Here is a 25,123-nt window from a genome sequence, read left to right as displayed (position 1 = left end):
GAGATGGAGAGAGAGAGAGGCAGCGGAGTGAGTGACGTCAAATGATCCGGTTAGAAGAGATACTCATTTGTGGGGATGGAGTCATTTCTCACTCAATGAGGAACAGTTATTTTGGTAATTTTTGGCCTTTGTGAATAGTCACCCTTAAACAGAACTAGAAATTCAGAATCACTTTGTATTTAATATCCTGGTTTAGAATACAGGTCGTTCTGCTACAGCATGCATTTTGCTAATACACGTTCACTATAACAACCGATGAAATGGGGACACCATTTCTAAAGCACAAAGTTTTAAAGTGTATATTGGTTATAACACGATTCCAACCCCATTAGTGCTATTACACCATTTTCCTATAACACAGGATTGCACGCGAACAGAACTATACTATAGCAGAACTGACTGTATGAGTATGCCATGAATCTGCAGGACTTGGAATCTTCTCACTTGCTTTCATTTCATGTGCAATACTAAGATCCCCAATGCATACCCTGTCATCAAGTTTGTGTTTACCACTGATCTCTGCCAATGTCCCCTTCAGACCCATCATAATCAAGAGGAGGTTGGTTACCTATCTTTATGACTGTGCTCTCCACTCCAGTTCCCAACTTTTCCCCTTTGGGCTCCCTGCTGCTGGTTCTAGGATACTGTAGCTAGTATGAGACACTATGAAGAGAATTATGCCAGCCTTAGCCAAACCAATCACCTTGAACATAAAACCTTCTTCTATATTGACTGATTGCGATAAATGCTCCAGGCAATCGGACATGCACAAAATGTTGCTTCACAGCCTTTACATTTACTATCATGGACTCTTCGAGGAGAAAGTGAGGACTGCAGATGCTGGAGATCAGAGCAGGAATCTGAAGGGCTTATGCCTGAAACATCGAATTTCCTGTTCCTTGGATGCTGCCTGACCTGCTGCACTTTTCCAGCAACACATTTTCAGCTATTATGGACTCTTACTCACTTCCACATGCTGCATTATATTTGGAAAAAAACCCAAAAATCAGTCTAGACAAATACTTGAAGACTCGAGTTATTTATTTCAAATGAATCATTTCTGTATCATGTACACTGATAATGTCCCTCCAGACAAAACAATATTATAAAAGTTAAAATGAGATTTTAGAACTATTCCTGGTAAATTTGGCATGCATTAGGCTCAGCTTTTCTTTGAGCAAAAGTAAAATTAATTAAGCGAGCAATTTTTAAAAAATAATTTTGCTACATGTTCAACATTCAGATATTTTTACAAAATAAACCGTAAAAAGTGCATTTTTTTTAAAATGGAAGTCATTATTCAGCTCAATCTCTCATCCATAGGACAAGGCATCACAACCCCAGTTTCTGAGATAGTTTTTATTTATTTAACATGGTCACCTCAGCAGTCACTTCAGTTTTAAACACTGGAAAAAAAATTACCTTCAAGTACCACATGTCAGAACTGCAAGTGATTTTTATTGTGATCCCTTACCATTGCAGGTGGCAATGTGATTTGTACAGTACAGCTTCTAAAAAGGAAGTTAACAGGTAATTTCAGGATATCTTGAAATAATTTTCCAGAATATAAACATCAGTATCTCTCCTCTCCAGTTCAGTGATTCTCATTTTAATCTCATTAACTAGAGCAAATATCCAATGAAGAATTGCAATAAAGTATTAACCTAATATTAAAAATAATTGATACAAAATTTACACATTTCTAACTATATTTTGCGAACTATTGTGTCCCACTGGTTTTCATGATTAGAAGTCAATTAATGCTCACTTCAGTTCCTACAAGTGCATCTCATTATTGCTTAAAATAGAAGCCGTGCATCACTTTAAAACAATTTCTCCATTTGTTTTCCAGTTTTCTATATGGATGAGTATGAGGGAATAGCAAGTTTGCAATGGAAAACCGAGCAATGGGATTCATATCAATAGAGTCATACACCGTACTGTCACCTACAGTTGGGTTCAATATACACTTATTGCTTATGTATTTTGAAAGGAGGCACAGAGATATAAACAAGGCGGTAATTTTCACCATCATTTTCCTGGGGATGTAGTGATGGAATAGCTGTGGTGCAGATCTATAAAAACCTCTTGGGCACCTTATGTATGGCTTATTCTACAAGATTTGAAAGCAGTACACAGTTCTATAATAAACCTACAGTGTAAATTATGTATGTATGTACGTACGTACGAACGAACGAACGAACGAACGAATGAACGAATATCTTCCTTACCCTTATATCCAGCCCACTGATAACTAAAAATGAAAAAGGTGACTGGTTTAACCAACAGGCAGGGAGAATTTGAAAAAATTTTGATGGAGTTTACTACAGCAACTAAATTGTGATACAGATACACTAACCCCTAGGAGACTGGATTTCTAAAAACTGGGGTCTCAATTAGATTAAAGATACTGTATTCTGAGCACTTTAAGAATACTACACAAATGACTATACAAATAGCTTGACAACACTAGAATGCAAAATTTGATTTGGATTGGTGTTACATCTAGATTTGCCCATTGAAAATGAGTAACATGTTCATAACCAATGCTTGAGAAATCCATGAGAAACATTTTGCAATTGATCTCTGATCACAAACAGCATCTTTTCACTGAACATTATGATCTTCTTCACAATTACAGTTATGATTAGGATGGGAGGTTACACCAGCAGTAAACGTCACCGTCTGTGGAGCTGGAATGGAGGTGGATGGAGTCAGAGTAGGTTAAAGGGTTATGAACAAGTTTATACCCTAGTCTCAGAATAATGAATGAGCTGAAGATGAAAAACAGATTCAACAATTGAGACAACTTCCAGTTACCCATAACCAATAGTTGATGTGAAAATCTATAACCATGTGGAATGTACAGAATCAAACAGAGACCAACGCATCAATGTAATCAGTACATAGTTTTAAGGTAGTGCATTCCCTCATTTCTTCATTAATCACCATTATCTGTAGTACCACCTTCTCCTAACCACTCTGTGCTTAATAATAGAAAAGTCATTGTCGTTGAACTGGCACAGACTATCAATATAGGAGATGTCTATTTGGTAAGTGGCTCATGATAGGGCATCAACATTGTTTCCTGAAATTCAAAATGCTTTCCCCACCAGTCATCACCCATTCTTACCCTAGCCCCCATCACTGTCATTGGTTATCCTCACCTGTCTCAGAATGTGCAGTGCTCATGTAAATTGCCTCCCTCTCCAATGAGCAGGGGTGCTTTTGCCTTTAATCTTAGCCTCAGCTGAGCAAGCTATACTGTTGAAGTTTCCAGTTTCTCAATGTCTATTCTTTGAAAAGGATGGCTAGCTTAGTACAAGTGAGTAAGAGAAGCCTGAAGGCATTTAGCATTAGTACTTTGATAGGTGGAATCAAATCTGCTTGGTGCAATACCATCAGGTGAGGTGCAGGGGCAGTGGGAGGTTGGCTGGGGGTGTTTAGCAGAGGAAAACAGGAAAAATATAGGGGATGGATAACAGCTATAGGATTCCAGTTATATCACGAGGTCACTTTTCCAACTGGTCACTGACTAGTCAAGAGTACTGAACCCTTGTGTTGTTTAGAATAAAAATAAAATACACTGCTGGTCTGTGGAGAAATGACAGACAAACTGATTGAGGACTGGGTTTTCTTTTTCTTTGACCTGGTTTTTCATTTGACAGATTCCAAGAAGACCACTATATTGTTCGCACTTGCCAGTCTTTCCATCCCTTACTATGCATTGCTCAGAATTTCAATAATGGTCCCATAGCTGGCTGAGCAGGGAGAAAAAAATCTTGCCCAACTTGTTCCATTTGCAGTTTTATGCAATTCAATGTGTGAAACTGTAATATCCTCAGTCTCAGAGATTAAGACACCCACAGGCCAGGCTATCTTCCGTACAGATCATTTCCATCCCCTGCCCCATAAAACAAAACTAAATGACACTGGAGTCAATACATGAACTGGAACAAAGACGGGCAGGCAATCACCCCAGGTCCAACCTTCAAACCCCCAAGTGGAACACTTGACCACCCATATTCCTCATAGCATGCATGATATATCTGCATTTCCTAGTCACTTTTTCCACTGGTTCTTGCTTTACACAAAACTAAACCCTCATTTGCATTTCTTTCTTTCAAACAAACTTGTTCATTGCCACAACCTAGATACTATTTAACACAAAAGGTTCGCTGACTTCAGCGGCAACAGCACAATGGTGGCAAGATAACTGGAAATCTACATGAAGTGCTTGCAAACAGTTAATACATAATGGTTGACCCTCTTCTCTCTCTCTCCAGTCTTCGAACGGAGATGAAATGTTCAAGCAAAGCTGCTGGAGCTGAGACACTGAAACTTGTCCCGCAGAGTCTGAACAATATTCTGCTGGCTGGGAGAGGGTTCCCGCCAGAGATAGTGGCTCAGCTGGTCAGGCTCTGCCAACATAGTTAAAGAGCCCATTGCATCGCTATCTGACAATGGGATACAGGAGGCACGAGCCAAACGGGTATTGCCAGGTTCGGGAGTAGATTCTGCTTTGCCATTAAAATGGAAGCTCAGGTCATGAGTGAAGGTTCCCTCATCCAGGTCTTCATAATCCTCATCCTCAGACTTAATCTCCACATAGTCTTCATCATCTTCCCCAGTGTCATTGAAATTGGCAAAATAGTTCTGTGTTGCCAATTGGGCATCCAGGGGTGGAACCCTGTTAACTACAACGACCTTTTGCGAGTCCCGTAAAGTCAGAGCTGGCTCCTCAATCTCTTGGTTCCCAACATGTAGTCTGTCAGAGGCCGGGTCCCAGCTGGAGAATAGTGCCTGCTTATCCAAAGCATGATTGATGGAGTCAGAGGATTGGCTTGTTATCACAGCTGGAGAAGGCAGCAAAGTCTCCCGCTGCTTACCCTCACTCGTCCTGCGACCTAGGGAGTTGTAGCCATGGGCCATTGAGCAATCTGACCCACCAGGTGGGACAATAATGGCACTCCATCGTTGCTGCATTGGGACAGATGGACAGGCTGCAACAGAGGGGACGGAGCCAGCCAACCCCCCTCTACTCTGAAGTCGCCCATTTGTCACATTCTTCTCTTGGATGGAATATTTAGCTGCAAGTCCCTGAATATCTGGCCAGGCAACAAAGTCTGCCAACTCCCCATTACTGTAGGTAGAGTGTAGCAGCCAGTCCTCCGTGCCCAGGGACTGCCCATGGGAGGGGTGACCGGAGACTGGGCTTTGCATAGTCTTTTGTGCACACACCTCCCCACTGTTGTCTACTGGCACACTTGGTGATGATTTAGACGGAGTCTCTTTGAACAGGAACTGGTCATACAGCTGGGAGTATTCAGCAATTCGGGCACCTGAGAAATAACAAAAAATTACTGGTTAAACAAGTGTAAACAGAAATAACCCTGACATTACAGAGGCAGCAAGGTGGCTTAGTAGTTAGCACAGCGCCAGGGATCTGGGTTTGATTACTGTCTGTGTGGAGTTTACACATTTTCCTTATGTCTGTGTGGGTTTCTGCCAGGTGCTCTGGTTTCCTCCTACAGTCCAAAAGATGTGCACATTAGATGGATCGGCCATCCTAAGTTCCCTGCAGTGTGTAGGGCTGTGCAAGCTAGGTAGAGTGGCTATGGTAAATGTGGGGTTACAGGGGTAAGGTAAGGGTCAGTGCAGACTCAAATGGGCCAAACAGCCTCCATCAGTAAGGATTCTATGATTACAAGCTGTATAACAATGAAGGTTTAGAAGAGGTGGTGGCAATGCCATGGTAACATCACTAAGCTAGCAATCCAGAACTCCAGGCTAATGTTCTAGGGACATGGGCTCAAGTCTCCACCACTGCAGATATTTTTATTGAATTCAAATTCAGCTACAGAATAAAAGGTTAGCCTAATGGCAACTGTGTAAATCACTCAATTGTCATAGAAACCCATCTGGTCCATTAAGTTCCTTCAAGGTAAGTCAGATATCTGCCATCCTAACACCGTATGGCCTATATGTAACTACTGCAGACCTACTGCAATATGACTGACTCTCAACTATCTTCTAGGCAATCAGGGTTGGCATACAAATGCCAGCCTAGCCAACACGCTTCTCTGAAAGGATTTTAAAAAAGGAAGTTTTTGGAAGTTTACCAAGTCTTTCATATATCTGGGCAATTCTATTGGAACAGGCAGAGGAGTAAAGGAACAACAGTGGGCCATTCAGCTCCATCCCTAAATGTTTCATTGTTTACTTTGATTTCCTTAATCCTTACAGACCAAAAAAAATTGATGTGAAAATTACAATTAACCAAGTCTCAGCAGTTCTTGGGTGGACAGTGTTCCCATTTTCCACCATCTTGTGTGTAGAGGTATGTCATATCACCACCTGAATGGCCTAATTCTAATCTTAAACATAGAAAAACAAACTGCTAAGAAACTCAGCTGGTCTGATAACATCTGTGGAGAGAAAGCAGAGTTAACTTAATAAATGAGAGCAAACAGGAAAGTGAGGGATATTTAAGTTGATGACAGGTCTGAGCAGAGGGGGCACAATAGGATTTTGGAGCAGGAATAGGCCATTTGGCCTTTCAAACCTGCTCCACTAGTCCATAAGGTTAGAGCTGACCTGACTGTGGTCTCATCTCCACCTTCCTATCTGTACCTCAAACTCCTCTATGATAAAATCTAACTCAGTTTTGAATAAACTTCAAAGTCTACCCTTCATTATCTTCTAGGGAAAGATTCCACACTGTGCAAATCCTAGAGGAGAAAAGCTCGTCTGTATTATAAAAGGGAGACACCTTACTTTTAAACTGTGTCCCCTAAATTTAGACCACCCAAGCAGAAATTTAGAAATAAAACAGCTTGGCATTCCCTGTGGTTATGTAAGTAACTGAATAAATGAAAATCTTTACCATCTTCTGTAGTTCATAACATTTTGGATGATGAATGATTCAGGGTCCTGAATTCTCAAGATGATAACAGCACAAGTGGCCATGGCTATTCTGAAGCATTGGCCAAAGTCCTGACCTTCATCATCAAGGAGAACAAAAGGCAGATATATGGAAACACCAACATGTGCAAATTCCTCTCCTTGTTACACACACTCCTGTCTAGGGTCTATTTCACCATTCTTTCACTAATTGGATTAAAATCCAAGTAAGTATCTCCTGAAAGCTGTGCCAGGCTGTACCTATGCAACAGACTGCCAGGGTTCAAAGGAGTTCACTCACTACCACTTCAAGGTGGCAATAAATCCTAGTCTTGCCTATGATTCCCACATCCCGTGAATAAATTATAAAACATGTTGGCTCAATTGCTTAGGTGAACATCTAAGAGAAACTGCTCTATTCCTGAGAGGAATCTTCACCAAACAACTTAACAGCATTTAGTACTGATCAGACTGCATTCACAAAAACTGAAGGAAAAAGGCTGCAGTAAACTTGACCAATGCAAACTTACAAAATAGATAGACTACAATTGGTTCTGATATAACAACGGCTCCATTCTCATGTGATTTTGTGTTTCGAAAATCATACAATACCCACGGCGTTTAAACTAATGGGCCGGAATTGTGTTAAAGCCAATTTGCATTATAGCAGAACCGACTGTATATTAAACCCTGGTCTAATCTTAAGTCCTGTGTCACCTCACAGGTAATAATAGAAAAGACTGACACCAGATTGGATAAAAGAGGTAGTTTTAAGAAGAATGAGGATAGTACCACAAGTGTTTAATGAGGGATTTCCAGATCTCTGGTCCATGACAGCCAAAGAAACACAAGAACACCCTGTTGTACCATTCAATTGGATCAGATTGCCTCTTCTTAGATCACATGGCATTCTCCACAAATCCACCATTTCAGTCTCAAAGATGCTCAATCAGCTTTCACAACCCTTGAGGGTACAGGGTTCAAAAGATTTACCACTAAAAGTTCTCCTTAGGTCTTTCACAGTCAACCCATTAGTTTGAGATTATGTCTCTTGATTATAGACTTACCAAGGGAAACATCTACTAATATCCACCTTATAAGAATTTAAGTTTCAATAAGAACATCTCTCAATTGTTGAAACTCTAGATAATTCAAATTTAGACTCTAATCTCTTAGAATATGATAAACCTGTCATTTCTGGAATTAGTGGGCAGCACGGTGGCACAGTGGTTAGCACTGCTGCCTCACAGCGCCCTGAGACCCGGGTTCAATTCCCGACTCAGGCGACTAACTGTGTGGAGTTTGCACATTCTCCCCGTGTCTGCGTGGGTTTCCTCCAGGTGCTCCGGTTTCCTCCCACAGTCCAAAGATGTGCGGGTCAGGTGAATTGGCCATGCTAAATTGCCCGTAGTGTTAGGTAAGGGGTAATATGTAGGGGTATGGGTGGGTTGCGCTTCGGCAGATTGGTGTGGACTTGTTGGGCTGAAGGGCCTGTTTCCACACTAAGTAATCTAATCTAATCTAGTCTGGACATCCATTGCATTCTAATAAAAAGAACTGGGTCACATTTGCTAGTTTCCAATCTGCAGGAATGTTGTTTATAATTTACAGAATTTGAAAAGATAGCTACCACTGCTGTAATAAACACCACCTTCAATCCTTTGAAATGTAATGCATCTGGACCAGACAAGTTACCAACTTTCAATCTGATAAAATTTTCAAATGCTAGCTCTATTTTTCTCTGTTTCCAAGTCCTTCATGTGATAGAAGGTTATTTTATATATATTTTGGACTTCAATTTCAAAACAGATGCACTTGGATTTGGGTCCTTGTTTTTGAAAACTGGTTTAAAAAAAATGACTTGAAGCTGTGCATCGATTATAAAAACAGATAACCACATTTAAGTGCCTGGCAGAACCCCTATAGTGTTAGCAGACGGAATGTTTATACTTCAAATTTACAACAAACGAAATCGCCATTAATTTTAGCTTTGAATTTGCTTCAGGGAAATCAGGAGTTTAGTTCAGAAGAACAACACTTTCTCCTAGCAGGAGAATCAAGCTTTTCATTCAAGGGAGCCAGTCACTCCAGCTGAAGTATTTTTGTTTATGTAGCTTCCAAACCAGGAGAGCTTCAGATAGAAATCTTCAGGTTGGTAGAATAGAGGCCATAAAACTGAAAGATTCATGCTAGTGGACTCAAAGGAATCATAAAACTGCTGACACAGTCCAACGAGGGGGAACTGGAAGGAGTTAGGTACAAACTTAAGAGTTTAGATAGAAGAGAAATTTCTCTCTAAATGAGCATACGTAAAAGGATGGTGTTTGAAAGGTTGAAACTCTGTTTGCTGTTTGTGTTAGTAAGATCTTAACTCCTCCAGAAATCTCTCATATACACATCACCCATAGCACTGTTGCTCATCCAAACCACAAGCAAATCCAAATCACAATCATTACTGTATTACACACAACACATTTCTAATTTCTCAATTCATAATTGTGCCCAACATTACCATTATTGTTTTGTGGATGAACAACTCCCAATATTTGCTGCCCTTTGCTGTTTCTTAGCTCCATTCAAACAAAATTCTACATCTTGATCCTTTGACTGAAGTTCTTCTCTCACTAATGGTCTTATGCTTTAAGAGTGCTATCCCACCTTTCCCTTTTTGCCAAATGATGAGTACCCTTGAATATTCAGTTCTCAAACTTGGTCACCCTGTTGCCACATCTTTGTGTTAACTAAATAATACATTTAGCTCAATTTAAGCCTTCAAAACTCAATCTCATTCACAATGTGATGTGCATCCTGATAAGAGTGCTTTTAATTGGGCACTCTATTCCTATTTTCTACTTGCTTTTACATTATCCATCTTCAGATATTTTTTAAAACTTCTGTTAGCAGTTTTTAAACTGTCTCTGATCTGGAGATCCTTTCAGGTTCCTATCATTGTAAACCATTATGACCAACAATGGTAGCCCCAGTAAAATTAGGCATGCACAAGGAGACAGAACTAGAGCAGCAACTAAGGGTTATAAAGCTGAAAGCGGTCATACAGATATGAAAGGGAGGAGGAAGAACTCTGAAAGAAGTACAAATATTGCTTCAGGAGCTATGATGGTCAGCGAAGGTATGGATGACGTGAAAATAGAAAATGGTATGATTGAGGATACAAGCAACAGAATTTTGATATAGCTCAAACTTAGGAACAGAAGTGTGAGGTTAAGGTTGAAACATTAAACATTGTCCATCTCTGCCCTTCACTCAATGTTAAAGATGAAAGTAGGTCACTGCAATAGCATTGGAAGCTCATCCATCAAATAGAAGGTTTTGGGGATGATGCTACATACCAATGGCAGTTCCACCTTGTTTCTTTTCTTCCAAAATAGCCACCAGGTCCTTGCATTTTCTCTTGGGTTGATCAGAGGGTGATTGTTCTGCTGTGTTCTTCATCTTGAGCAGCTGATTAGCCTTCTTGATTTTCTGGCTGTACTGCCGGGCCATGTAATAGACTCTGCGTTTGGTTCGATCCATGATATCTAGATCCTGAACATCAGTCTCAACATTAGTACTGCGCCACAAACACTCTGTCTCAACCACCTCACCATCCAAGGAAGCAACACTCGCAGTTAACACTGACGCTTCCCCACTTGGCTCGCTGCTGTCTGTTTTGACACTGCATGTGCTCAATCTGCCAGATTTGTTCTTCACTGCTTCAACAAAGCTAGGGCACACCTTAGTGGAGCAAGCAAGCGACCTTCCTCTCTGGCTTTCGTGGGTGCTAGCCGGTCTACTCAGATCATCCTCACTGACCGGGAAGGCTGCAGGTAGACGGTCCCGCCTGGTCTCCTCGCTCTTCCTGATGTAGTCCTCCAGGTCATTCCAGATCTCGTCCACCTCCTCAGACAGTTTGTCCGGGATGGATTCACGCGATTCACAGTGAGAATTGGCAGAGCTGTTCCAGCCCGATTGACTCTTCTCCATCAGATGGTTGAGATTGGGAGCTTCGTCGCCACTGAACCGAAGGCTCTCCTCAGAAACAAAACCTCCCAGTCCACAAGAACTCAAATCGCTGTCAGGAGCCAGGAAGCTGTGCCTCTTGCTGCATTCTTCCCAATCATTCTTCAGCTTTGTGTGCGCTTTCTCAGGCAACACCAGCCTCTCATTCAGTGACTCAACAGTCTTCAATTCCCATTTGGGCAAAGCTGGAGAATTTTGGCCAGACACCAGGCCGGTCTCAGTGAGATGAATGGAGCTGGCTCTCCCCTCCCACCTTTCTTGAATCTCAACATTCTTGTGGCTTAGGTTGCCATGTTGGTGTTTCTTTTCAGCTTGACCACTCGACTGGAAACTGGCACCAGTTATGTCCCCTGGACTGCAGGTAACTTCCTGTTGCTCTTCAGCTAATCTCTCCTCACTGGCAAGCATGATGTTCTCATATATGCCTTCAGTGGTGTTGGATCTCAAGTTGACTGCAACCTGTGAGTTCCGCATTTCCTCATCTAGTCCTTCAGACTTTGCAGAGCTGGCATTTCGAGCAGCGGAGGTTTGAGAGCTGGAAATCCCTGGTGTTGTTCGGGAATGACTGTCAGCAGGCGGTCGGTGTCGGGAAGCCAAGTGGCGCTCCCCAGCGCTGCTGGCTCTCCTCACAACCCTTCGTTCAGTGCCTGCACATAGATAATCCAGAGCAGAGGTCTCAGTGCGACCATTGTTCGGTATATTGGAACTGTGGTACAGTGGACGGATCGGGGTGGAGGAGAGATTTGGCGTGGAGGCTGTTGTCACAAACTTTTGGTAGTCATCGCCCCCTCGACCCCCATGGGATAATGCTTGACTGGGGAATGAGGCACGTCCATTGAGAGGCTCAGTCCACACATCTCTCAACTCCATGTCCAGCAGTCCACACACACTGCCTGTGGTTTCAATCTGTTCTGCAGTATGGGTAACTGGTTGAGAATTCCAACATTCGAAATGAACATTAAACAGTCGAGAGTCGTCGGTTGAGGATTTGGAAGACACCTGAAAAACATAATAAAAAGATATTTTTAAAAACTGTACAGAGATTTAGGAAGAGCATTCCAGAACTTGGGACCAAGACAACTGAAGGTACAGCTACCAAGGTGGACTAAAGGAAGCAGGTGATCCTAAGAGGCCAGAATCACAGAACTGGAGGGGTTTGCAAGAATGAGAGAACTGGGAAGAGCTAGAGATTTAAAACACTTGTAAAATTCAAAATCTGTTGTGCCTGCAGTCTATAGATGTCAAACACAGGGACAGAGATTCATCAGGGAGTCGGTACAATTCAGGAATACATGCAGAATTTGGGATGCTAATTTTAGAGGCTGCCAAGTAGAAAACTGACCTGGAGTGGGTTTCAATAGTCAAGCTGAAGGTAACAAAAGCACATTGCGGTTCAATAGCAGATTGCTTGAGACGAGGTACAGCTAGGTAATATTAGTGATGGCCAAAGGCAATGTTCGAGTTACATGGAGCAGAATCAAGCAAGGACAGTCTCAAGCTGAACAATAGAAGAGACATTGGAGGAGGTCAGTCTATTCAACTGTGTCAAATCTGCATACAGGTTTACAAGGGATCATATGGTAGCATGGCTCCAGTCAAGTTGGATGACTAAGGCCAATTTGGTACCGCAGCCTGGGCAAAAATCCAACTGCATGATTTCAATATGCAGTTGCAGAAAAGATTAGCAATGGATTTGGGTGATAACACAATCAATAACTTAAGGAAGAAAGATAGGATTTATTTTTATTCTTTCATGGGATGAAAGCATTGCTGGTTAGGCCAGCATTTATTACCCATTCCAGTGGGTAATTTCTGTTAAGAGTCAACCACATTGCTGTGGATCTGGAGTCACATGTAGTTCAGACCAGGTAAGGATGGCAGCTTCTTTCTTAAAAGGGCATTAGTGAACCAGATGGGGTTTTTCCAACAATTGACAATAGTTTCGTGGTGATTATTGGACTCTTTAATTCCAGATTTGTTTTTTATTGAATTCAAATTCCACAATCTGCTGCGGAGGATTCAAACTCAGGTCCCCGGAACATTATCTGGGTGCCTGGATTCACAGGCCTGCGATAATACCATTCAGCCATCATCATCACCCCCAAACGGCATGGCATTTAGCAAAAGCAGAAGAGGTGAAAGTCTTCACTTGTAGGGATGTAATGGCGATTTTTTTTGAAAAGCACAGATCAGTATCTTAATGGAGAACTTTATAATATCAGTTAATAGACGGAACAGGAAGTAATTTGGTGATCAGCAGTTTAGTAGTAGAGGTCAAAGGAAGGAGGAGATGGTTCTTGTGGACAGGAAAAAATTTAGACAGCAAATTAGTTTGGACTTAAAATTAAAAAAAGGACACTAAATCAGAGGTAAGGTGTGCAAAGACAGCAATAAGCAACTGGATAGATGGACTCCATTGTAATAGTATAAAAATCAACCACACCGCCCCGTGGCCCAACATTTCAACTCCCCCTCCCACTCTGCCGAGAACATGGAGGTCCTGGGCCTCCTTCACCGCCGCTCCCTCACCACCAGACGCCTGGAGGAAGAATGCCTCATCTTCTGCCTCGGAACACTTCAACCCCAGGGCATCAATGTGGACTTTAACAGTTTCCTCATTTCCCCTTCCCCCACCTCACCCTAGTTCCAAATTTCCAGCTCAGCACTGTCCCCATGATTTGTCCTACCTGCCTATCTTCTTTTCCACCTATCCACTCCATCCTCTCCTCCTCCCCCCCCCCCACCTTCATCCCCTCCCCCACTCACCCATTGTACTCTATGCTACTTTCTCCCCACCCCCACCCTCCTCCCACTTATCTCTCCACCCGTCAGGCTCTCTGCCTGTATTCCTGATGAAGGGCTTTTGCCCGAAACATCGATTTTACTGCTCCTCGGATGCTGCCTGAACTGCTGTGCTCTTCCAGCACCACTGGTCCAGAATCTGGTTTCCAGCATCTGCAGTCATTGTTTTTACCTAGTAAAAAATATCCCACATCTCTTACTGGTGACAGTAAGCAGAGGGTTAATCAATACACTTGACAGCCTCACTTGATTAAACTTTGTATTCCAGGATTATTTGATTACTGAGCAGTTTTAACAGAACAATAGGATTCAGTGGTGCGTTATATAGCCTAGCCAGATCTTAAAAATTATTCCCTATATTCTGCCAGAGATCATCTGCTTCAGGTCAGGAAAACAAAAATGCAGAGCAGTTCTCAAATGGAGGGGATGGGGAAATATTGAACTTCAAAAGGGATCTGGGTGGCCTGGTTCAGGATTCAAAGCTAACAAAGCTGGTACAGTAAGCAATTAACAAAGCAAATGGTTTGTTGGCCTTTATTACCAGAGGATGGGTACTTTAGTAGTAAAAATGTCTGACTGCAGTTATATGGAGCCTTTGAGAGATTGGTTAGGAGAGACCAAAGAGCTTTACTAGGGGGAAAGATGGTCATAAAAAAGATGAAGGAATGAATCAGATCAACAACAACAGAAATGTCAAGCTAAATGGAGGACCAAAGGTTAGATAGTCAAGATTTTTGAAGTTTAAGTGCCTTGAGGGAAACATTTCCCTCTCCCCATAGCAGATACAAAAATTCATTGGGAGTTGGGAGGGGATTGAGTGCGAAGAGAAATACAAGAAGAAATCAGAGATGATAGTCTTATGGTCTCAAATCACCAGTAAGACTACAAGAAATAGAAACAGCAGCAGGCCCTTTAGCCCCTTGAACCTGCTCCATCATTCAATAGGATCATGGCTGATCAGATATTCCTCATTTTCCTGATTCCCTTACTGATCAAGAATCTCAGCCTTAACTATACACACTGCCTCTACAGCTGTCTGTGGCAAGGAGTTCCAAACAATCACAGCTCTCTGGTCCAAGACTCGCCCACAACTTGGGAACATCCTCTTAGCATTTGCCCTGGGAAGCCTGTTAAGAATCCGGTTTGTTTCACCGAGGCCACCTTTCGCTCTTCTAAATTTGAGAGTAGAGTCCCAACCTACCTTGGCTCATAACACAATCCCTCCAAACCAGAGATCATCCAGTGAACCTTCTCTGAACTGCATCCAGTATAATGAAACCTTTCCTAAATAAAGGGATGAGAACTGCTCGATACTCTCAGTGCAGTCTCAATAGCACTTTGTGCAGTTGCAGTAAAACCTCCCTCCTCTCATACTCAAACTCCCTTTGTAAAGAGGGCCAACATTCCATTAACCTTCCTGATTACCTGCTGTATCTGTATGCTAGCTTTGTTGTGCAAGTAACCCCAAATCCCTTTGTATTGCAGCTTTTCTCCATTTAATTCTTTTATTCTCCCTTCAAAAATCATATTTTGCCACATTATAATCAATTTTCCAACATTTTGCCCACTTAACCTATCAACATTCCGCTGCAAACTATCTGTCACAACTGGCCTTTCCATCTATTTTTGTCTCGTTTGAAAGTTTGGAGACAGTACGTTCAATTCCTCCCTCCAGTCTTCTTATGTAAACAGTTACTGTTCCTGCACTGATCCTGGTGGAACCCCACTAATCATGGGTCACCAAACTGAACAGGAACTGCTTATCCCCACTTGCTGGTTCCTGTCCACTAGCCATGCCAATATAATGAACTAACACTCTCACTCCAACAGTGTGACAACTTTTGCTGAGTTACCTTGTTAAACATCGTCTGGAAATCCAAATACAACATTATCTACAGGCTCCCTTCTATCCACCCTGGTTGAAGCTTCCTCGAAAAATTCCAATAAATTAGATAGACGTTTCCCTTTCATGAGGTTATGCTAATGCTAGTTGAACAGGTTATGACTTTTCAAATGTTCTGCTATTACTTCCTTATCAATGGATTTCAATAGTTTTCTAACAATAGGCGTTAGGCCAACCAGCCTAGTTACCCATTGTTGCCTCCCTCCCTTTGGAGCAGAGTGTCATTAGTTTTCCGATCCTCCAGTACTAATCCAGAATCCAACAATGTTTAGAAAATTACAAGTCAATGCATCCAATAATCGCTGTAACTACTTCTTTTCGGATCCATCAGGCCCAGGGAACTATCTGCCTTTGGTCCCATTAATTTGCCTAATATGATGTCTCTAGGTGGTGATAATAGACCTTAATTCTTTTCCCCCACATTCTTCTAGTATTACTGGGATGTTCAAAAGATAAGACTGATAGATACAAACATATTTAACTCCTCCACCATTTCCTTGTTTCCCAAAATCATCTCCCATGGTTCATTTTCGAAGGGACTTATGTTCCCTTTGATCTCTCTTCTGTTTTGCATGCTTAAAGATGCTCGTCAGTTTTTATATTGCTCACTAGTTTGCCTTGTTGATTATTTTGTCTCTATTGTCTTTTTATTCCCCCTTTGCTGGATTCTGAATTTATCAATTTTCAGGGCTATCACTGTGGCCTCCTTACATGCCTTTTCTTTCAACTTTGTACTTTCCTTACCTTCCATGGTCAGTTTATTCTCCTCAGTCTTTCCTACTCACTGGGATGTATTTTTGCTGAGAATCATCAATTACCTCCTTAAAATGTCTGTCACTGCTTGCTTATTTTCATTCCTGCTAATCTGTCCAATAAGATCACTTTAGTCAACTATTTTTATTTCATGTAATTCCATTTAAGAGACAACAGAAATAGAGGCCACAAAACAAACAGACAAAAGGAGAAGCCATTACTTTTAGGTGGGCGAGTTGGTCAGGAGAGAAGAGAGATTTAGGAAGACAGGAGGCAGCAACAAATCTTCTTCTTTGTCTTCCATATCATAACTGAATCAGCTGGGGAAAAAATACCAACTACATCTGCTGACGTTTTTGAGCTGGGATAACCTCAGCATGGGCAATTTGTTTCTTCCCACAAGACTCCTTTATCACCACACAGCCTGGTAACAGTAAACATAGGTTGGATGTATCAGTATTTTCAATCTTTATTTAAACCTTAGAAAGCACCAAGTTAGCATGCAGGACCTTGCAAGGTTAGCTTTGAAGACTAAATATGGCTTAGCAGATGTCACTTTCACTTCAAGTCTGGGCAGCAAATTATTGCCCACAAAGATGAACAGGAAAATGTAAGTTGCTACTTGAATGCAATACTGTCGGAGCACTGTACTGTTTGCAGTGCCAAGCTCCAATTAACACCTTAGAGACCCATGGATCAAGTAGACATTGGGAGATCCCAATAATTTGAGGAGTGGCAAGAGTTCAGTGATCTAGTCATCAGTCTTCCTTCAATGACCACCATCTAAAGCAGGTTATCTGCATGCTTAGCTCAGGACATGTAAACATGAATCGAAATGTAGCTAATACTTATCCCTTGACCTCTAATATCACACTGTACTTTGTGGGAGCTTGCCATATTTTCCGATATTATAACTGCTGCACTTCAGTTAGTTTTTAAGTTGGTTCTGAAACACTTTGGGTCATCCCAAGGATGAGAGAATTGAAGTGCTGTAGACATACAAATCCTTTAAGGATTTGGAAACCGAACAAGATCAAAATGGCCCACTTGACCACAGCCGACTTTGCTTCACTTCCCTTCTCTCTTCACCTGCAAGTCTAAGTTCAGAAAAGGTCCACGACATCTAGTTTGCAACACAGCAAGCCTGGTGCAATTCTATTAAGATGAGACCACTATCACACTCCATGGAAATTCTACGTATCCATCACTAGGTGTCACCAAAGCACTAGTATACTGCATTTTGTATTGCAGTGGAGTTCCAACTCATCAGCCTGGAAAGTAAGAGGTATTTGACAGCAGTTTTAAATGATATTTGATGTTTCAAACTAAAGAAGGTAGGGCAAGGTGCAATTTTAAATTTGTCATCCTAATTTTCATATTCCTCCATGGACTTGTCCTTTGCCATCTCCAACTCCTCCAGCACTAGAATCCTTTACAATCATCCAATTTGGATTTTCTCCACAGTGATGCCTTCACTTACTGGAATGCCAAGTGTGGAATTCTTTCTTAAACTTCTCTCATGCCTTAAGTCACACAGGTGTATCACACGGAAACAGGCCCTTTGGTCCAACTTGTCCATTGCCAATCAGATACCCTAAATTAATCTAGTGCCTTACCAGCATTTGGCCCATATCTCTCTCGACCCTTCCTATTCATATATCCATCCAGATACCTTTTAAGTGCTATAATTGGCTAGCCTCCACCAATTCCTCTAGCAGCTCATTCCATACACCAGAGTAAAAAAGTTGCCCAGTAGGTCCCTTTTAAATCTTTCTTCTCGCACCCTAAACCTATGCCCTCTAGTTCTGGATTCCCCCCCCCACCCAGGGAAAAGATCTTGTCTATGTACCCTATCCACACATGATTTTATAAACATCTACAGGTCACCCCTCAGCCTCCGATTCATTAAAGCATAACTCTGACTAAATTCCTGATCATCTGTCTCTATGTTTGCTGGCATCTCACTATCAAATTTATTTGATACAGTTCCCCGAGCTATCACCATGCATTTGTGCAATGCTGCAAATCATAAAAAGCTTGCATTTGTAGTCAAACGCTAATGTCGTGCCTACATTTAAGACAAACTGTAAGTTGTCTGGGAACTATAGACCGGAGGTATTGATTTGTGAGCAAGTTGTTGGAGGGGATAGAGAGAGATTGGATTTACAAGAATTTGGAGAGGCGAGGTCTGATTAGGGATAGTCAGCATGGCTTGGTGCGTGGGATACAGTATTTCACAAACTTAATTGAGTTTTTTTTTGAGGACACGACCATAAATGATAGATGACAGCAGAGTGGTGGACGTTGTCTACATGGACTTCAGTAAAACCTATGACAAGGTTCAGCACGGTAAACTGGCTGATAAAGTTAATCATGTGGGTTTCTTGCCAATTGGATACAAAATTGTCTCAACAGTGGGAGACAGTAGATGGTGGTTCAGAGTTGTTTTTTGGATGGAAGCCTGTGAGCAGTACTGGGACCACTTTTGTTTCTTACTATTAAGAAAGGACTTGAATTAGAATACAGGAAGCACAGTAAGTAAGCTTGCAGGTGACACTAAAATTGGTGGTATAGTAGACACTGAGGTTATCCACGATTACAAAGGATTCATGATCAATTAGGCCAATGGGCTGAGGACTTTAATTGGATGAATGAAAGGGGGTGCATTTTGGTAAGACTAACGAGCAGTACTTAGTAAATGGCAGAGGCTCAGGAAGTGTTGTTGAACAGAGACCCCTAGGGGTTCAGGTATACAATTCTTTGAAAGTTGTGTCACAGGTAGACAAGGTGGCAAAGTGGCATTTAGCACACCTGCCTTCATTGCTCAAACTACTGAATATATGAGTTGGGACGTCATGAGGAGGTTGCACAGGACATTGGTGAGGCGCCTTCTGGAATACTTGTACAGTTCTGCTATTATACTATTAAATTGGAGAAGGTTCAGAAAAGATTTACAACATATTGCCCAGAATGGAGGGTTTGAGACACCAGATAGGCTGGGACGTTTTTCACTGGAGTTTGAGACTGAGGGTGACCTTATAGAGGTTTATAAAATCATGATAAAGTGAACAGCAAAGGTCTTTTAAGATGCGAGGAGAAAGATTTAAAAAGGGACCTGAGGGACAACTTTTTCCACAGAGGGTGGTTTGTATGTGGAATGTGCCAGAGGAAGGTGTGGTGGTAGCAGCAGATACAGTTACAACAATTAAAAGACTTTCGGACAGGTACACAAATAGGAAAGTATAGAGGGATGTGGGCCAAACAGGCAAATAGAACTAATTTTGTTTGGGAAACTTGGTTGCTATGAACAAGTTGGACTGAAGGGTCTGTTTCCATGTTGAATGACTCTGGGTGCTCCGATTTCCTCCCACAGTCCTAAGATGTGCAAGTTGGTGAATTGGCCATGCTAAATTGCCCATAGTGTTACGTCAATTAGTCAGAGGGAAATGAGTCTGGGTGGGTTACTCTTCGGATGGTCGGTGTGGACTGGTTGGGCCAAAGGGCCCGTTTTCACACCGTAGGGAATCTAATCTACAAATGACCACAAATTCAGGACGATCAACAGTATTTTACAAACATGTAATGACTTTTAAAAGAAAAACATGGCAACCCTTTCAAACATCAATCGCATCACACAGGAAACTGGTTTTCAACTGGTGCTAGTTGAAGATAAAACACTGACCAAGGCACTGCACTGCCATTCAAATAAAATATTTTATAGTCAACTGAAAGAGGAGACTAACCTGCTCTATTTAAAATAGCATCTTATCTGTTTTACACTTCCAATAATGCTACACACCCTCACCGTGCTGGGCATGCTCACGTCTGCTTGGCCTGTCACTGACTGCTGCCAATAATTTTTAATTAATTTGGAACAAGGGTTATAATGCACTTGGTATAAAAAGAGCTACAAACAGCAAGAGCTCCCACTGGGTAAGTTTCAGGGCAGCATCAAGATATTACAGACGTTAACAGGTATGCATCTGAATATCAGCAAAATCAGAGCAATCTTCAACCTGATCAATGTCAACTTCCTCTTCATCATCGGCATCAGTCTGCTCCAAGGTGCGTAGCTGGACACTATCCTCTTGGTCACTTGGATAAGCTGGATCCAAGGACTCCTGCGATTGGTTGACTGTGTCACCATGACCGAGTGCACTGATTTCACACTTGGAGCTGGAAGATAATACTTCCATCGATGGAGAAAGGAGAGAGCCTTCAATACTGGCACGCTGTTAGGAGAGGGAATATTCATCACTGACTGTTTAATACTTTAATATGTATACACAGACACACACACAGACAAACTGAATTCTACCTCTGTTACTCTAAACAAAAAGAAATTATTCCATAAAATGTGTAAGTGGAATTCCAGAAATAGAATACCAGAAGTATTTAATTTATATTTACAAAGGGGTCTCCAAGGTTATCACACATAAGAGCAAAAAGGACAAGAAATGGGAGCAAACAAGCAACATTATGGCTCCTTAAGTTTGAACAGTCCATTTAATACGATCTCATTTGACCTTCAACTCCACTTTCCCACCTGCGCGTGTCCCCCAATTCTAATGAAGCACAAAAACATTTTTGCAAACTTAAATATATTCTGCGATGGAGAAACTGTAACCCTCTGGTTAACTATTTCCGCAGATTCATAACACTTTCAGGAAATTTCTAATCTCGGTCCTCAATGGTTTGTCCATTACCCTGACCATATACCCAAATGGTATGGATTACCTTATTAGGAGAAAACAAGACCTCAGCTTCTACCCTTCATAATTGAGAAGGCAAGATTACTTCTTATTCTTCCAAGCATCAGAAATCAAAACTGAACACAGGGCTTCATCTGAGCCCTATCCTGCTGTAGCAAGATGCCTTTATTATTGCACTTCAATTCCCTTACAATATATGCCAACGTGACATATGCCTTCTTAATTACTTGCTGTCCTTGCATGTCGTTGCAGTAATCTTTGTACAACAAAATATCTTCAACTTCAAAGAGTTTCACACTGATTTTATTTTTCTATTCTTACTATCAGTCACACTTCTCCACATTATATTCCAGCAGCTCTCTCTTGTTGCCCACTCACTTCACCTGTCAAAGAACCAAGACATGGGAGAAATAGTAGACTATTCAGCCCATCATGTCTGCTCCACCATTCAATGAGATCATGGCTGATCTGATAATCTTCAACTCCAATTTTTCTGCCTAATATCTATAACCTCAGATTTCCTTACTGATTAACAGCCGTCTACATCTGCCTTTAATTCACCTAACCTCCACAGCCCTCTCTGTGATAAAGAATTCACAGATTCACAACCTTGAGACAAGAAATTCTTTTCCCTCTGTCTTAAAGGGATGACTCTTTATTTGGAGATTATGCCTTCTGATCTTCGACTCTCCCACAAAGGGGGAACCAACCTTGCTGCAACTACCCTGGCAAAATTCCCCAAGAATCTTGCATTTCATCAGGGTCATCTTTCATTAATCTGAACTCCATGAGTACACGCCCAACCTACTCAACCTCTCCTCATAAGGTGTCTTCAAAATTTGGGATTAGCCTAGCCTAGTTTCTCTGGACTGCCTCCAATGCCACCATATTTGTTTCCTTAGGTAAGGGGACCAAAATCATTGACAGTATTCCTGCTGTGGTCTGACTATAGTGCCTTATAGAGTTTCAGACAGACCTCCCCTAATTTTATAATCCACTCCCTTTGAAAAGGAAGGCCAACAATCCTCATTACCCACAATACACAAGGACTTAAAAACCCCTCTGCAGCCTTTCTCCACTTAAACAATATTCAGTTCCTCTATCCTTTTTGCCTATGTACATAACTTTATGTTTTCCCACAAATGATTTCATCTGCTAAGTTTTTGCTGACTTATTTAACCTGTGCAGATTTGGAGCCATCCTCATCCCTCCCTTTTCACCTGTGCTTGCACTTTGAAAGAGAGAGTGTGGAGAAAGTGAGGAGTGCAGATGCTGGAGATCAGAGCTGAAAATGTGTTGCTGGAAAAGCACAGCAGGTCAGGCAGCAAAGAGCTAGCCCACTAGAGCCACTCTGCTTTTCCTTTTTGCCCTATAAACTCTAAATTTCAAGCATTTAGCTAATTTCTTTTGAAATATACATTTAATAGAGTTTCCACCAACCTTTCAAGTAATGCATTGCAGATCTCAGTTTTTACAAACTTTCATTTCTCTCTAGCTGTTTTGCCAATCAGCTTAAATCTGTTTTCCCATCTTAAATTAACTAAGACATGAAATAAATCAAAGATCTTCCCCAGAGTAATAGCTTTGTTTCAAGATCATTAATACCCCTCCTCCAAAATACTTGGAATAGTCCTCTGATCATGGCAGAATTACTGATGAAAATGGTCAAGTAGTTTCTAATGACATGCATAATTAAGCTTTTTCATCTAAACAGGAAGAACTCCGCTTTCACAATCTTGGACTATAGAACATTTTGAAACATCAATAAAGTTTGAGTATCTCTCCAAAAGACTTGAGCAAATAATTCAAGTCAATACTCAGTGAAGGGAATATCTGACGGGATTCTAATCTGAGAAGCCATCTGTCTTCAGATCTTAGCCATTATTTCTGCAAGTGCTGACTCTAAGTGGCTGAAATGGGTTTTGGGATAACTAGACAAACTATGTACAGTAATGGAAGTCACTTCTTTCTAACCTAATGTTTTTTTGAAAGGGACAGCTTTTGGCAATTTTATCAAGTAGCTCAAATTCAATTTTCTTGAACCATGTGAAAGTACATTACAGTGCATGCACACACCCACCCAGTGCTCCCATCTCACTGCAGAAATAACACTAAACTTGAAGGTTACGTTTACCTTATCTTGTCTTCTTTCTGAAAAGGGGATAAAGAAACAAAAAAAAATTAGTTACAAAACTGGCATAAAACATTAACTGCATCTTTAACTCTAAGTGTGCATTGCTGAGTTACAGATTACACCATAACGGCAAGAAACAATGAAGTAAATTATGGGTTATGTTCTGTTTAGTACTTGAATAAAGAAGTTTTGTCACTGACCCAATTGTTTAGCAGACTTCAGCCTTGCCGATGGTTCTGCAAAATATAGAAAAGTAGAATGAAGGATGGCTCTTTTATAAAAAGGTCAAATTGCATCAGTGCAAAAGTATACCTGCTGTCAGACTCAAAGTTCTCGCTGATCCAGGAGTGCTTGCCACAGTTACACATTTCCATTAAAGAGAAAAATTTGCAAATCATTCTGGGGATAATCAACATCTTTGGCAAGGTTGACATTATCTATCCCTAGTTCTGCTCAAGGTCATGGTGGTAATCCTAGAACTATTAAGGTGAAAGTACAAATGCAGTGCTAGTAAGTAGAGAGCATAATTTTGATCTAGTTATGGTTATAATGTTTAAGTTCATGATGGTATACAACTTGTGTGTTAAGATCTTTTTATACATTTGCTATGCATCTAATTTTCGGTGACAAACAGAGACCAACCCTACCTTCCCATGGTTTCACAAATGCTCTGGACTGCTTTGCACCAGGCAGATGTAGCATTTTGAAGCTGTCAAATGCCTGGATAGTGAAGGGTCACAAATTTTAGGCTCCATATATTTCTAAGCTCTGAGGTCCACTCAACTCAGTGGTAGCACACAAATCTGAGCCAGAGATTGTGGTTTCCAGGCTCCCTCCAGAGACTTCACAATCCAGATTCACACTCCAGTGTGAGTGTTTAGCAGCTTATCTGCTGTAGATGCTTTCCAAACAAATTTTTTTTTACAAAGTTGAGACCTGAAATGGAGACTCTGCCTTGCCCTGGCAGGTGGTTACAAAAGATCCTGTGCCTTATTCTAGGAAATCTCAGTTTTCTTAACATTTATGCCTCAAAACATCATAAGTGAATGTCTAGTAATTTTATTCAATTTGTTTATCGAATAGCTGTTTGCAAATTAGCTGCTGCCTTTCCACATTTTGTGGGTGCAGGAGTAGAGGAGTTCCTCAAGCTTTATCACCCATTCAATTAAACAGAGGCCAATCTGTGCCTCAACTTAATTTTAACTGTTTCCATTCCATGTCCCTTGAAACACTAGTGCCCAGTGACCAAAAAATTCTGATGCCAGTAAAATATTAATTGACCCTCCCTAGCTCTTTTAGGGAAAACAGCTGCAGATTTCCACTATTCTTCTGTGAAATGTTACAATTATGACTACGTTTCAGTGGTTGTGAAGCACTTTAGGATGTGTGGAAGTCATTGACAGATCCAATTCAAGTTTTTTTTAAAAATCCTTTCATTCTTTTACAGGCTCAACTGATAGCAAACACTTGCTGTTGTTTGGCATTTTGCATCTTACTTCTAGTCAGTTCAAAATGGTCTTAGCAGATGTAGGGATGAATTGTAATGTTTGGCATTTAACTGGTCTGTTCATTTCAATGCTCAAACCCAAAATGAGAAGTTTGGCATGTTTTCAAACAAGTGGAACTCAATCAATACACTCTTACTTTTGTTACACGATTACCATTTCAATTTAAGCAATTTATCTACAAGCCATTAAATAAAATTATGTTTAACAAAAGATAATCTGTTTATGCAAAACAAAACTCACAAATCGACTTCTGTTCCTCATCACAGAATGTACCAATTGATCTAAATAGGTCAACGCCATTTGCATACCCCATCAATCCCAACTTCACTACACTTACACAACTGCCATGCTCACTTTCAAACTGATCACAGGAAGTGGAAATTTGGTT

At 41.2% G+C, this 25,123-nt stretch overlaps 1 protein-coding gene across 8 annotated transcripts in view; it reads right to left on the bottom strand.

Moving 5' to 3' along the window:
- Nucleotides 1–1,438: 1,438 nt before the first annotated feature.
- LOC132819860 (pleckstrin homology domain-containing family G member 1) overlaps nt 1,439–25,123 on the bottom strand; it is a 219,202-nt gene continuing 195,517 nt past the window's right edge. For all 8 annotated transcript variants that reach the window (XM_060831757.1, XM_060831759.1, XM_060831761.1 and 5 more), the window contains 5 exons: nt 23,428–23,463; nt 23,228–23,244; nt 20,398–20,613; nt 10,254–11,922; nt 1,439–5,342 (listed from right to left, as the gene is read on the bottom strand). In XM_060831757.1, coding sequence (XP_060687740.1) covers nt 4,309–5,342; nt 10,254–11,922; nt 20,398–20,613; nt 23,228–23,244; nt 23,428–23,463 — 2,972 coding nt within the window. In that variant the 3' untranslated portion in view covers nt 1,439–4,308. The remainder of the gene's footprint in view (nt 5,343–10,253; nt 11,923–20,397; nt 20,614–23,227; nt 23,245–23,427; nt 23,464–25,123) is intronic.

The sequence above is a fragment of the Hemiscyllium ocellatum genome, chromosome 10 (assembly GCF_020745735.1).
Source record: "Hemiscyllium ocellatum isolate sHemOce1 chromosome 10, sHemOce1.pat.X.cur, whole genome shotgun sequence".
Classification (NCBI taxonomy): Eukaryota; Metazoa; Chordata; class Chondrichthyes; order Orectolobiformes; family Hemiscylliidae; genus Hemiscyllium; species Hemiscyllium ocellatum.
The sequence above is the reverse complement of the archived record's forward strand: the minus strand, read 5'-3'. Positions and strand labels throughout refer to the sequence as shown.